Source organism: Hylobates moloch, unplaced genomic scaffold (genome assembly GCF_009828535.3).
Source record: "Hylobates moloch isolate HMO894 unplaced genomic scaffold, HMol_V3 SCAFFOLD_6, whole genome shotgun sequence".
Taxonomy (NCBI): domain Eukaryota; kingdom Metazoa; phylum Chordata; class Mammalia; order Primates; family Hylobatidae; genus Hylobates; species Hylobates moloch.
The window spans coordinates 82,075,654-82,088,491 of record NW_026652281.1 but is presented as its reverse complement, the minus strand read 5'-3'; the positions used below and the strand labels follow the sequence as shown (position 1 = coordinate 82,088,491).

Genomic DNA, 12,838 nt, shown 5'->3' with positions numbered 1-12,838 from the left:
AGATTAAGAGGTCAGGTTACTCCCAAGAGAGGGATATTCACAACCCTACTCTGGTTAACTTCTTGTCCTGGCCCCAGGCCTCAGGGCTGGCCAGCGTCCACCGTGGTAAAGGGACCCCATCAGTGTCATCCTTCAGGACTCATATCCAACTCACATCCACAGAGGCTTTTTTTTTTTTTAGACCTTTGACATATTTCCCAAGAGCGGTAGATGCATCTTTTTGTGCATGTTTTAATTTATTAACACAAAAATTTAAAGTACACTTTTTAAAAAAATAATCATGTCGTGGCATTTCTTCAGTTACTATATTCGTAGCCTCAAAAAATAGAAGTGGTTGGGTTTCTTCTGCCCCTGGGGCTGGGTGAGCTGCAGCCGCATCGGGGCCGTGTCCCTCCCTAGAGGGCGCTCCTCCCTCCCAGCCAGCAATGCTGCCCAACGCGGGAGGCCAGCTGCGCAAAACCCAGCATGCAGGCATCTCACTCCCAACTCAGCCTGGGAAATCGGAACTGAGACCCCCACCATGAAGCCCTGAGCTGATGCTGACATGACATTAATTCACTGGAAACGAGGGTGATGGGGGCACAGAGCCTCTCATGCTGCGCGCCCTGAAGCCCACCCTCTGGGATGGAAGGGGACTTCTCACGCGAAGCTGGAGAGTTCAGACATTGTCCTGAGGGTAACGGGGAGCCGTTGAAGACAGGTGGGGATGAGCAGCGTGTTCAGAACGGTATTTTAGAAAGATCGGGCCGGGCGAGGTGGCGTGTGCCTGTAGTCCCAGCTACTCAGGAGGCTGAGACAGCAGAATTACTTGAACCCGGGAGGCGGAGGTTGCAGTGAGCCGAGATCATGCCATTGCACTCCAGCCTGGGTGACAGAGCGAGACTCCGTCTCAAAAAAGAAAGAAAGGAAAGAAAGAAAAAAGAAAAGAAAAAAAAAAGAAAAGATCATTCGTGCCTCATGGGGGAAGGGAGACTGAGGCCTGGGGGTATTGTCCATGTATTTCTAGTAGAAATTGCAAATCAAGTCCTTTGGGGAACACAGCAGGGCCCCTGTCCTAAGGGTTTCCAGTTGTAACTTGACAAGACAAAGGCCCCTTCCCAAGCAAGATGTTTTCTCCCAAAGACAGGAAGCAGGCTCATCCCAGCCTCTCTCGGTGGTGCGATGGGTCCTCCCCCTCAGGCCTGACAGGTGAGGGTAAGTAAGTGGGGAAAACTCGCGGGGGAGAGGAAGTCCAAGGCAAAGAGGGGATCATTTCTCACTGGGCGGGCTGGGGGTCTATGTCCCGTTTTCTGGGGCAATTTGTCCATTTGCCTCCTCCATCATTTCCTTGTACTGACGCTTGAAGAAGCCAACCTGGGGGGAGGACGAAGAAGAAACTCAGGAAGTCCATTCAGTGGAAGAGAAGAAAAGAGATGACTGAGGGGGAGGGGTCACTATTTCTGGAATCCTTGCTAGGTTCAAAGCACTGCACTAGGAACTTCACATGCATCATGTCATCCAGATTTAGCCAAACTTCTTTTCTTTTTGAGATGGAGTCTCACTCTGTTGCCCAGGCTGGAGTGCAGTGGCGTGATCTCGGCTCACTGCAACCTCCACCTCCTGGGTTCAGGCAATTCTCCTGCCTCAGCCTCCTCAGTACCTGGGATTACAGCCACTTGCCACCGTGCCCAACTAATTTTTGTATTTTTAGTAGAGACGAGGTTTCACCGGGTAGGCCAGGCTGGTCTCTAACTCCTGACCTCAAGTGATCCACCTGCCTTGGTCTCCCAAACTATTGGGATTACAGCCATGAGCCACCACACCCAGCCTAGATTTAGCCAAAATTCTATGAGCTGGGGTAGAATCACCTTCACATTGAGAAATCAAGGCCCAGAGTGGAGTAGACACTGGCCTATGGTCAAAGACAAAAAGAACCCGTGGTGATGTCGATATTCAAACCCAGGTCTGTGCTTTTCTATGATAATCTGCTGTCAAGGGAAACACATAGAATGATGGAGAAGAGCAGGAAAGAAAGGGAGAAAGATTAGAGGAAGCCTGGGAATCACAAAGTAGGGGGCCACCAGGGACAGGTGACATTGCAGGTGGGAGGCAGTTTCTCATATGAAGTGACCCAGTAAGAATGTGCCTCTGCCTTCAAAGTGAGCTCCTTCTCACTCTGCAAAAAGAGCGGGACCAGATGCTGGTTGTATCGAGTGGCATAAAACACTCACTTTGTACAGTACCGCTGTGATGAGTGCCAGCAGCAGCAGGCCCCCAATGGAGCTGCCTACGATGAGGGGGGTGGGGTTGTGGACCTTGTACTTCTCCACCACCGTTGTAGTCTGAAGTGGAAGTGACCCTGTCAGAGCGCTCCGGTCCTCCTGCTATCCCAGACTCCTCCCAGGCTCCCCAACCTTTAACTCCCTCCCCTCCTTCCCCAGGCCCTGTTCCAAGAGGTGAGACACAGCAGCACCTGTGCCCTTAGGGACAGCTGTCCTGCCCAGAGACCTTCACCCACCTCCCCCCAGGCTTGCAAACCCCCACCCAGCACCACAGATGTAGCCCTAGGGGCCTTCTTTCCAGCCTGGTCGCTGCCCCCCACACGGTCTCTACCTGAGCTCTCATAAATGCCTCCTGTCCTGGAAGCTGGGAGTACACGGATGTGTTGAATGTAATTTCAGCCACACTCACAACCGACACCTTCTTCTGCGATGTCTGCCAAGGGGTGGGGAGAAACCTGTGGAACTGGCTCTGGGGGAGGCCCAGAGCTCCGGGGATGCCCTGGCTTGCAGATGGGCACAGACATGCCAGGTCCCGCCTGAGTCTGGGGCAGGGGCTCTGTCGTTGCACCCACACACCTGGCGGACCCAGCCAAAGCTGAGGTTGCCCTTCAGGGTGAAATCCAGCTCCTCCTGGACGCTGAAGGAGGGGACGTCACAGCGGAACCGCAGGCAGCCAGCAATGGAGCAGTCCTGGGGGCAGATAAATAGCATGGGGCTGAGAAAGATGAGTGTGAAGGTGGGAGGCAGCATTACACGGTGTGATTTGAGGGCAGCAGCCATATCTGAATGCAAGAGGGTACGTCAGCAGGATGGATGTGGAACATGAACTCCTGGGTTAAATTCCTCTGATGTGTGGCCTACAGTGAGGGCTGGCCCAGAGCCCTCCTCACCAGCACGGGATTCTTCTGAATGTTCACCAGGAAGTCAGATGCTGGGGGTGCAATTTTCTCTGAGGAGCACCAAAGGGATGGGTTCTGGGGGAAAATGCAGAGAACAAGTGTCTTAGCTGGGACATCAGGGACCCACATGGGGCACAAGGAATCCAGGTAGAAAGGGCATTCGTGGAGGAGCCACATGCAGTCCTTGGGTACCTGGGGGTGGGAGACCTCCACATCCATCCACACAGCCTCCTGGTTCAGCTCCACAGGCACCCAGAAGTTGATGCTGACAGGCAGGTCCCTCTGTCCCAGGTTATTGACCTGCACAGAGGGCACTGAGGGCAGAGCCCACGCCGAAGCCCACATCCCTCCCCAGTCTCCGGCTCCCAGCCTCCCACACCAGCCCAGGCTCCTGCATCTCCACCACCTGCCTGGTATCTGTGCATGGCCACACGGCTTTCCTTCTCCTCAGAGTCTGAGAAGTTGAGGTACTTGGTGAATTGTTCGTGGCTGGAGAGAGAAGAGGCATAGGTGGATGTGAACTACCATGGGGCATCTGCAGAAGGCATTGGCTACAGCATGAGAGGACAGGTGGTCGGTGGGGCCTTGGCATGTCCTGGAATGAGGGCTGTGGCTGAGTTAGGTTATAAGAGAGTTTAGAGGCCAGGCGCGGTGGCTCATGCCTGTAATCCCAGCACTTTGAGATGCTGAGATGGGCAGATCACCTGAGATCAGGAGTTTGAGATCACCCTGGCCAACATGGTGAAACCCTGTCTCTACTAAAAATACAAAAATTAGCCAGGTGTGGTGGTGTGCACCTGTAATCCCAGCTACTCGGGAGGCTGAGACAGGAGGATTGTTTGAGCCCGGGAGACAGAGTTTGCAGTGAGCCGAGATCACGCCACTGAATGACAGAGCAAGACTCTCTCTCTCAAAAAAAAAGAGAGACAGAGTTTAGAGGCCAGGCACAGGGCTCACGCCTATAATCCCAGCACTTTGACAGGCTGAGACAGGCAGATCACCTGAGGTCAGGAGTTCAAGACCAGCCTGGCCAACATGGAGAAACCCCGTCTCTATTAAAAATACAAAAATTAGCCAGGTGTGGTGGCGGGTGCCTGTAATCCCAGCTACGTGGGTGGCTGAGGCACGAGAATTGCTTGGAGTCAGGAGGCGGAGGTTGCAGTGAGCAGAGACGGTGCCACTGCACTCCAGCTTGGGCAACACGGTGAGACTTGGTCTCAAAAAAAAAAAAGAGAGAGTCTAGAAAAGCACGGCTGGGCTTCAAACAAGTGCTAATTGGCTGAGTGCAGTGGCTCACACCTGCAATCCCAGCACTTTGGGAGGTTGACGTGGGAGGATCAGTTGAGGCCAGGGTTCAAGATCAGCCTGGGCAACATAGCGAGACTCCATCTCTCCAAAACAATTTTTTAAATTAGCCAGGCGTGGTGGCACACATCTGTAGTCTCAACTGCTTGGGAGGCTGAGGTGGGAGGCTCGCTTGAGCCCAAGAGGAGTTCAAGGCTGCTGTGAGCTGTGATCACACCACTGCACTCCAGCCTGGGCAACAGAGCAAGACCTGGGCTCTTAAAAAAAAAAAAAAAATGAGTGCAAAGAGCTCATAGCTGCCTGTAGAGGAGGCTGCCGGTGGGGCTGGGTAGTCAGTGCAATGAACAGAGCAGAGAGCTCTGCCACTGACTGCAGGAGAGCAGGGGCCAGGGCCTGCCCCTCCGCTTTCCTTCCAGCCCTTTGTGGGGATGTAGGATGCCAGGGCTTTGTGGGACACAGCACAGGGGTGGCCCAGGCTGACGCTGTTGACCAAATGCTACTGAGCATTGCCCCTTCCCAGTCCCCCACATACCTCCCCGGGGGCCCTTTTTTCCCATTTCCTTGGCTTTTCCGGGCCTGGGGCTTGGAGGTGAGGGAGGGCCCACAGCAGACTCTTCATGAGGTCTCAGTTTAACACCTCCTGAGCCCCTTTTGGGCACAAGCCTGGAGACCTGGTAGGCAGCTGGGACCATCACATGGGTGGCCGGTCTCACCACTGCCTCACTGCTTCACTCTTCCAGCACCTGTCCTCTAGCTGGCATAGTCCAAACGCCAGCCCACCATGCCTACTCTGAAGCCTCATTCCTCCTCTGCCAATTTTTTGTAGTGCTAGGGTCTCACTATATTGCCCAGGCTGATCCTGAACTCCTGGCCTCAAGCGATCCTCCCACCTTGGCCTCCCCCAAAACTGCCCCAACCTGGCACTCCCTGTGCCCTAACCCACAGAGTCACATCTGCCGTGTGTGGCCAAGCTGTGGACCACACATGCCTAGAGGAGGTGAGCCCTGCCTGTGGGTCCCCTGCCAAGGGGTATGAGAGCCTGGGGCACACCCCAGCACATGAGCTCAGAGCGTGCACCTGGCTGGGAGCCTCCACGCATGCAGGTGCAGGTGAGGGTGGGAAACACCAGGTACAGGAGAACATCCAGCAAGGCACACCCCACAAGGGCGAGGGTTCATGTCTGGTTTGGATCACACGTAATGGGGGCTCAGTAACTCTTCGATGAATGTCAAATGAATGTATGGAAAATAACCACAGCACCCTGCCTGGCACACAGCAAATTCGAGGAAGGCATTGGTTGAAGGAAGGTGTCTGCTGAAACACTTGACCTTTTAGTTTCAAACACCTTATCTCACCATCTCACCCTCTCTGACAGAGTTTCAAGGCCCCCCCTTTTTTTTTTTTTTTTGAGACAGAGTTTTCGTCTTGTCGCCCAGGTTGGAGTGCAATGGTGCAATCTCGGCTCACTGCAACCTCCACCTCCCGGGTTCAAGCGATTCTCATGCCTCAGCCTCCCAAGTAGCTGGGATTACAAGCGCCTGCCACCACGCCCAGCTAATTTTTGTGTTTTTAGTAGAGATGGGGTTTCTCCATGTTGGCCATGGCCAGGCTGGTCTCAAACTCCTGACCTCAGGTGATCCACTCGCCTCAGCCCCCCAAAGTGCTGGGATTACAGGCATGAGCCACCCCACCCAGCTGGCCCTATATTTTTATCCAGCTTCTCCCTGACATATAGCCTCTGTGGCAGGCAGGCCATCTGTCCCTATCCTTCCCCAAGGGTACTAGGAAGAGGAAGAGGGGCTTCTAAAAGCCCTGCAGTGTACAAGTGTATTCCCAAGACAAGAAGAAATGTCCTGTCCAGACGCCAAGGGCCCCTCGATGCTGTGGACCCTTCCGTGTTAACTGAGGCCTCTCCTCACAAGGGGTCCTAGCCCCATCTCGGAAACCCACATCCCCTGCGCCTCTGTAATACAGAACCACAGTGGCCCTAGATGGAATTCGGGCTTGGATGCTGCTCCCCAGTGAGGCTTAGAAGAAGATCAAAGGTAGGGACATGTCTCGTATCTCCTGGGGAAGCCAAGAGAATCTTGGTGCTTTTGAGAAAGGCTTCAGTAACCTCTATTAAAACTGGGATATAATGATAATAACATCACAATTATTATTATCATAACTAGCCCACAATAAACACTTGTTGACAGCCAGACATGATAGTTCAGGCCCAGAATCCCAGCACCTTGGGAGGCCGAGGTGGGTGGATCACTTGAGGTCAGGAGTTCGAAACCAGCCTAGCCAACATGGTGAAACCCTGTCTCCACTAAAAATACAAAAATTAGCTGAGCGTGGTGGTGCACGCCTGTAATCCCAGCTACTCCAGTGGCTGACGCAGAAGAATCGCTTGAACTTGAACTTGGGAGGCAGAGGTTGCAGTGAGCCAAGATCACGCCACTGCACTCCAGCCTGGGCAACAGAGCAAGACTCCATCTCAAAAAAAAAAATGGGCAAAGGATACCAACAGACACTTCTCAAAATAATATATATGGTGTTTCAGTAATAAAACATTAACAAAAAAGTAAAATAAAGAGAACATTATACAAGTGGCCAAAAAATGTATGAAAAAATGCTTAGCCTTACTAGTCATCAGAGAAATGCAAATCAAAACCAAAATGAGAAACCATCTCACACCAGTCAGAGTGAATATTATTAAAAAGTCAAAAACAGCAGATGCTGATGAGGCTGCAGAGAAAAAGGAACCCTTACACACTGTTGGTGGGGAAGTAAATTAGCTCAGCTACTGCGGAAAGTAGTTTAAGTTCTCAACAAACTTAAATACAGAGCTACCATTTGAGCGAGCAATCTCATTAGTGGATATATCCCCCCTTTCCCAAAAATAAATCATTCTACCAAAAAGAGACATGCACTCATATGTTCATTGCTGTGCTATTCACAATAGCAAAGACATGGAATCAACCTAGATGCCCATCCGTGGGCTAAGGAAAATGTACATACACATGGTGCATATACACCACGGAATACTATGCAGCCATGAAGAGAATGAAGTCATGTCCTCTGCAGTAACATGGATGGAGCTGGAGTATAATCCTAAGCAAATTAGTGCAGGAACAGAAAATCAAATACCACATGTTCTCACTTACACGTGGGAGGTAAGCAGTGAGCAAACATGGACACAAAGATGGAAACACTAGACACTGTGGTCCACTGGAGGGTGCAGGGAGGGGCATGGGTTGAAAAACTACCTATTGGGTTCTGTGTTCACTGCCAGAGTGGTGGGATTTGTACCCCAAACCTCAGCATCATGCAATATTCCCATGTAACAAATCTGTACAGGTACCCCCCAATCTAACATCAAAGTTGAAATAAAAATTTAGAAAATAGGCTGGGCATGGTGGCTCATGCCTATAATCCCATCATTTTGGGAGGCCGAGGCAGGTGGATTACCTGAGGTCAGGGGTTGGAGACCATCCTAGCCAACATGGTGAAACCCCGTTTCTACTAAAAATACAAAAATTAACTGGGTGTGGTGGCACGCACCTGTAATCCCAGCTACTCAGGAGGCTGAGGCAGGGGAATCACTTGAACCCGGGAGGTGGAGGTTGCAGTGAGTCGAGATCATGCCATTGCACTCCAGCCTGGGCAACAAGAGAAAACTCTGTCTCAAAAAACAATAATAATAATAATAATAATAATAATAATAATTGAATCAAAGATAAAAGGAAACAAAAACCAAAACAAAACAAATGTGTTGACTGGTAAGTGCTGCTGGCAGTATTATCTACCACACAAAACTTAAAACATCTCATGTTCAGCTGCCGCAGGGGGTGAGATCCACCCCCATCAGGGTCAGAGAAAAGAACCTTTTTTTCCTGCAGTGGGGTACCTGCTGACCTGCTAGCCACAGTGTAGACAGCGTACTTCACCGGGAGCTCCAGCTGGAAGCTGGTCTTGCTGGTCCTGGGAGTGTTGTTCTCGCTGGAGAAAGAGGAGAGACCCAGTTGCCAAAGGTCCCAGAGGAGGAGAATGGGGTGTGAGGCTGGAGACGAGGGGCACTGCCCCTGGCCTGGCCCAGCTCACCTGCTCACATTGGCTGTCAGAAGCAGCCGGTCTCCCAGGACAGCCTTGGGGGAGACGTCAAAGGTAGCCACGAAGGTGATCTGAGGAAAAGGAACTGAGAGGTCACAGAGCAGTAAAGACAGGGTGGGGCAGGGGAGTGGCGAGGGGACAGAAGCCAGCCTGACCTGGGCACCGCCACGGAAGATGAGGTAGTTGATTCTGCAGCTGGTGCTCCAGGTGCCCTGGCTCCCAGCTGGGGCGCTGTCACATGTCAGGCGCAGGGAACGCAGCTGCCTTTGTTTCTAGGCATGAGAAAAAGTAGAGGAGTATTAGTTGAAATTGAAAGCAATGGCAAAAACCACAATTACTTTCGCACCAACCTAATATAACAGCATTCCAAAGACACGCCATGAAGTAGTGATGAAGCTTCCTGGAGCCCACCTTAAGCTTATGTTTTTGTTTGTTTGTTTGTTTTTTGAGACCAGGTCTCACTCTGTCACCCAGGCTAGAAAGCAGTGATGCAATCACAGCTCACTGCAGCCTCAAACTCTGGCTTCAAGCCATCCTCTTGCCTCAGCCTCCCGAGTAGCTAGGACTACAGGCACACACCACCACCATGCCTGGCTAATTTAAAAAGATTATTTGTTATAGATAGGATCTCACTATATTGCCCAGGCTGGTCTTGAACTCCTGGCCTCAAGCAATCCTCCCATCTTGGCCCCCCAGAACACTAGGATTACAGGTATGAGCCACCATGTCCAGCCAAGGTTACGTTTTTAAAAGCTCCCCCATAGCTATCTTGTCAAACTTTCTTCCAAAGTAGAAATCTCAAATATATTAAAATGTTCACCTTTTTATTGTTATTTTAAAGGCCTCTTATTATGGAAAATTTGAAACACATTCAAAAATAGAGAGACTGGAAAATCAACCCCATATAACCATCACTCATTTTAAGTAACCAACATTTTTCTACTCTTTTTTCTACTATGTTCTCTTTCTGAATACTTTAAAGCATATTCCAAACACCATATTGTTTCATCTAGAAATACTTCAGTGTATACCACCAACAGATAAGGGTATTTTAAATGTAACCACAGATCCAATAAATCACAGCCAACAAAATTAACAATTACTCCTTAATATACCAATATACTGGTCATGTTCTATTTTCTTAGATTGTCTCCAAAAATGTTACTTTACAGCTCATTTGTTAAAATCAATATTCAACAAAGGTCCACCCATTACATTTGGTTGATATGTCTAGGAGCACTTTCATTGACAGTGATCACCCCTCACATGCAAGAGATGGCCTTTCCTGCTGTGTTCTTTTATACCTTAATCAAAATGCGCTTCCATTGGGAATATTAGACTAAGAGAGACAGCAGAAATAACAACCAAACATTATGTGTGGACCTAGTTCGAATTTTCATTCAAATAGACCAGAAGTAAAAGATATTTTTGAGACAATTATGGAATTTTGACTATGATCTTAATACCAAGGAATCACTTATTTCATTGAGTGTGATAACAGTGTTGAGGTCATATAAGAGGTCCCCATTGTTCAGAACTATAGAGTGTGTCTTTGTCTGTTCCCTGCTGCTATAACAGATTACCGCAAACTAGGTAATGTATCAATAGGAGCTTTGTGGTTCTGGAGGCTGGGAAGTCCAAGAACATGGCACCAGCATCTGGTGAGGGCCTTTGTGCTGCATGTGCAAGACAGCGCATGTGAGAGTGAGAGGGAAAGGGGGCCAAACTCATCCTTTAATTAGAAACCCACTCCTGGGCTAGGCTCCGTGGCTCACACCTATAATCCTAGTACTTTGGGAGGCCGAAGCAGGTGGATTATTTGAGGTCAGGAGTTCAAGACCAGACTGCCCAACATGGTGAAACCCCATCTCTACTAAAAATGCAAAACTTAGCTGGGCATGGCAGTGGGCGCCTGTAATCCCAGCTACTCAGGAGGCTGAGGCACAAGAATTGCTTGAAGTTGGGAGTCAGAGGCTGCAGTGAGCCAAGATCGTGCCACTGCACCCCAGCCTGGGCAACAGAGCAAGACCCTTTCAAGGAAAGAAAGAAAGAAAGAAAAGAAAAGAAAGAAAGAAAGAAAAAGGAAGGAAGGAAGGAAGGAAGGAAGGAAGGAAGGAAGAAAGAAAGAAAGAAAGAAAGAAAGAAAGAAAGAAAGAAAGAAAGAAAGAAAGAAAGAAAGGGAGAAAAAGAAAAAGAAAGGGGAGGGAGGGAGGGAGAGGGAGGGAAGGAAGGAAACCCACTCCTGAAAGAACTAATCTACTCTTGAGATAATAGTATTCATCCATTCATGAGGGCAAAGCCCTCATAACCGAATCACCTTTTAAAGGTTTCACCTTTCAACACTGTTACATTGGGGATTAAGTGTCCAACACATGAACTTTGGGTGATGCATTCAAACCATAGCAGAGTGAATAAGGAGGAGTACAATGACCCTCATGTCTGAGATTTGTTTTAAAATACTTTAGCAGGTCAGGCACAGTGGCTCATGTTTGTAACTCCAACACTTTGGGAAGCTAAGATGGGAGGACGGCTTGAACCCAGGAGTTAGAGACCAGCTTGGGCAGCATGGTAAGACCCCAACTCTACAAAAAAATAAAAAAATTAGCCAGGCGTGGTGGTGTGTGCATGTGGTTCTAGCTACTCAGGAGGCTGAGATGGGAGGATCTCCTGAGCCCAGGAGGTCAAGGCTACAGTGAGCTGAAATTGTACCACTGCACTCCAGCCTGTGTGACAAAGCGAAACCCTGTCTCAAAAATAAAGAAAGAAAGAAAATACCTTAGCAAAGGGGAACAATTGATGAAACAAATGTGGCAAAATGTTGCTAATTGTTGAATATAGGTGACAAGTTTTGGGAGTTTTGTTGAACTACTTTCTACTTTTGTAAATGTTTTAAATTTTTCTTAATAACTTTTTTTTTTTTGAGACAGAGTCTTACTCTGTTGTCCAGGCTGGAGTGCAGTGGCACAATCTCGGCTCACTGCAACCTCCGTCTTCCGAGTTCAAGCACTTCTCCCGCCTCGGCCTCCCCAGTAGCTGGGATCACAGGCGCCCGCCACCACACCCAGCTAATTTTTGTATTTTTCGTAGAGATAGGGTTTCACCATGTTGGCCAGGCTGGTCTCAAACTCCTGACCTCAGGTGATCCGCCTGCCTCAGCCTCCCAAAGTCCTGAGATTACAGGCATGAGCCACCACTCCCAGCCATAATAACACTTTTGTTTAAAAAATCTGGTTCTCTTTGACTCCCTGTGGTCCTAGTTCTGCATTCTAAAGCAGAGATGGGCAAACAACAGCCACTACCTATTTTTATAAAGTTTTACTGCATCGCAGGTATATTCATTCATAAACTCATCCATGTCAATGGCTGCTTTCATTCCACAACACCAGAGGTTAGCAGCTGTGACACAGACCACGTGGATCACGAAGCTGAAATATTTACTATCTAGCCCTTTATAGAAAAAGGTTGCCAAGCCTTAATGTAGAGTGACGAATAAATTCAACCCCTTGCTTCTACAGAACAGTGTTTTAAAATATTTGAAGGCTGAGATATGTTTTCCTTTAAAAGAGGAATATTGATATAATATGGAATAGAAAGAAATTTGGGGAGGTTCCCGTCTGTCTCCACATTAGTGGCCTCTCAGGAAATCATTCCTGATAGTTAGTGTCCTTAAACTGTGATGCCCAAAGTTGCACACCACACGAGTGGAGGCGTGCCCCAGATGGCACTACCACCTCCAAGCCCAGCCCAGGTTCTGAACCGCACGAGAATTTACGCTAATGCCCAGCCCAGCCTCCTCCTCCTTCCCCAGAGGGAGCACCTGGCCCTCTGCCACGTAGCGGTAGGACAGTCCTGCCGGGTGGGAGAAGGTGATGGTGGTTCCGTAGGAGTCTTCCCCGTCATTCCACACCATCACTTCTGTGTTCAGCTCCAGGTTACTCCCCACCAGCAGGGTCTTCAAGCTGGGTATCAGGGGAGGGGAAGGAGAAGATGATTCTGTGACTGAGGCTAGAAATGGTCTGGGATAAAAGGGTGGGTGGGGATGTGGGAGATAGACAGGGGACAGGACACCTGGGTTCTTCTTCTTCTTTTTTTTTTTTTTTTTTTTTTTGAGAGACAGAGTCCTGCTCTTTCACCCAGATTGGAGTGCAGTGGCGTGATCATGGCTCACTGCAGCCTCCAACTCCAGAGCTCAAGCAATCCTTAAGCTTCAGCCTCCCAAGTAGCTGGGACTATAGGCATGCTCTACCACACTCAAGTGATTTTTTTGTTGTTGTT

General features: G+C 49.4%; 1 protein-coding gene across 3 annotated transcripts in view; it reads right to left on the bottom strand.

Moving 5' to 3' along the window:
- Window positions 1–267: 267 nt before the first annotated feature.
- The window catches only part of ITGAX (integrin subunit alpha X), a 29,407-nt gene continuing 16,836 nt past the window's right edge, over window positions 268–12,838 (bottom strand). The window contains exons 20-31 of one of the 3 annotated variants that reach the window (XM_032157235.2): window positions 12,381–12,522; window positions 8,719–8,835; window positions 8,555–8,634; window positions 8,369–8,452; window positions 3,571–3,649; window positions 3,353–3,460; window positions 3,152–3,235; window positions 2,838–2,951; window positions 2,593–2,694; window positions 2,211–2,321; window positions 1,260–1,353; window positions 268–864 (exon numbers count right to left, since the gene is read on the bottom strand). In XM_032157235.2, coding sequence (XP_032013126.1) covers window positions 1,276–1,353; window positions 2,211–2,321; window positions 2,593–2,694; window positions 2,838–2,951; window positions 3,152–3,235; window positions 3,353–3,460; window positions 3,571–3,649; window positions 8,369–8,452; window positions 8,555–8,634; window positions 8,719–8,835; window positions 12,381–12,522 — 1,099 coding nt within the window. In that variant the 3' untranslated portion in view covers window positions 268–864; window positions 1,260–1,275. Of the gene's footprint in view, window positions 1,354–2,210; window positions 2,322–2,592; window positions 2,695–2,837; window positions 2,952–3,151; window positions 3,236–3,352; window positions 3,461–3,570; window positions 3,650–8,014; window positions 8,113–8,368; window positions 8,453–8,554; window positions 8,635–8,718; window positions 8,836–12,380; window positions 12,523–12,838 lie in introns of those variants that run through there. The other 2 variants (XM_032157234.2, XM_058440945.1) reach the window with 2 other exon arrangements.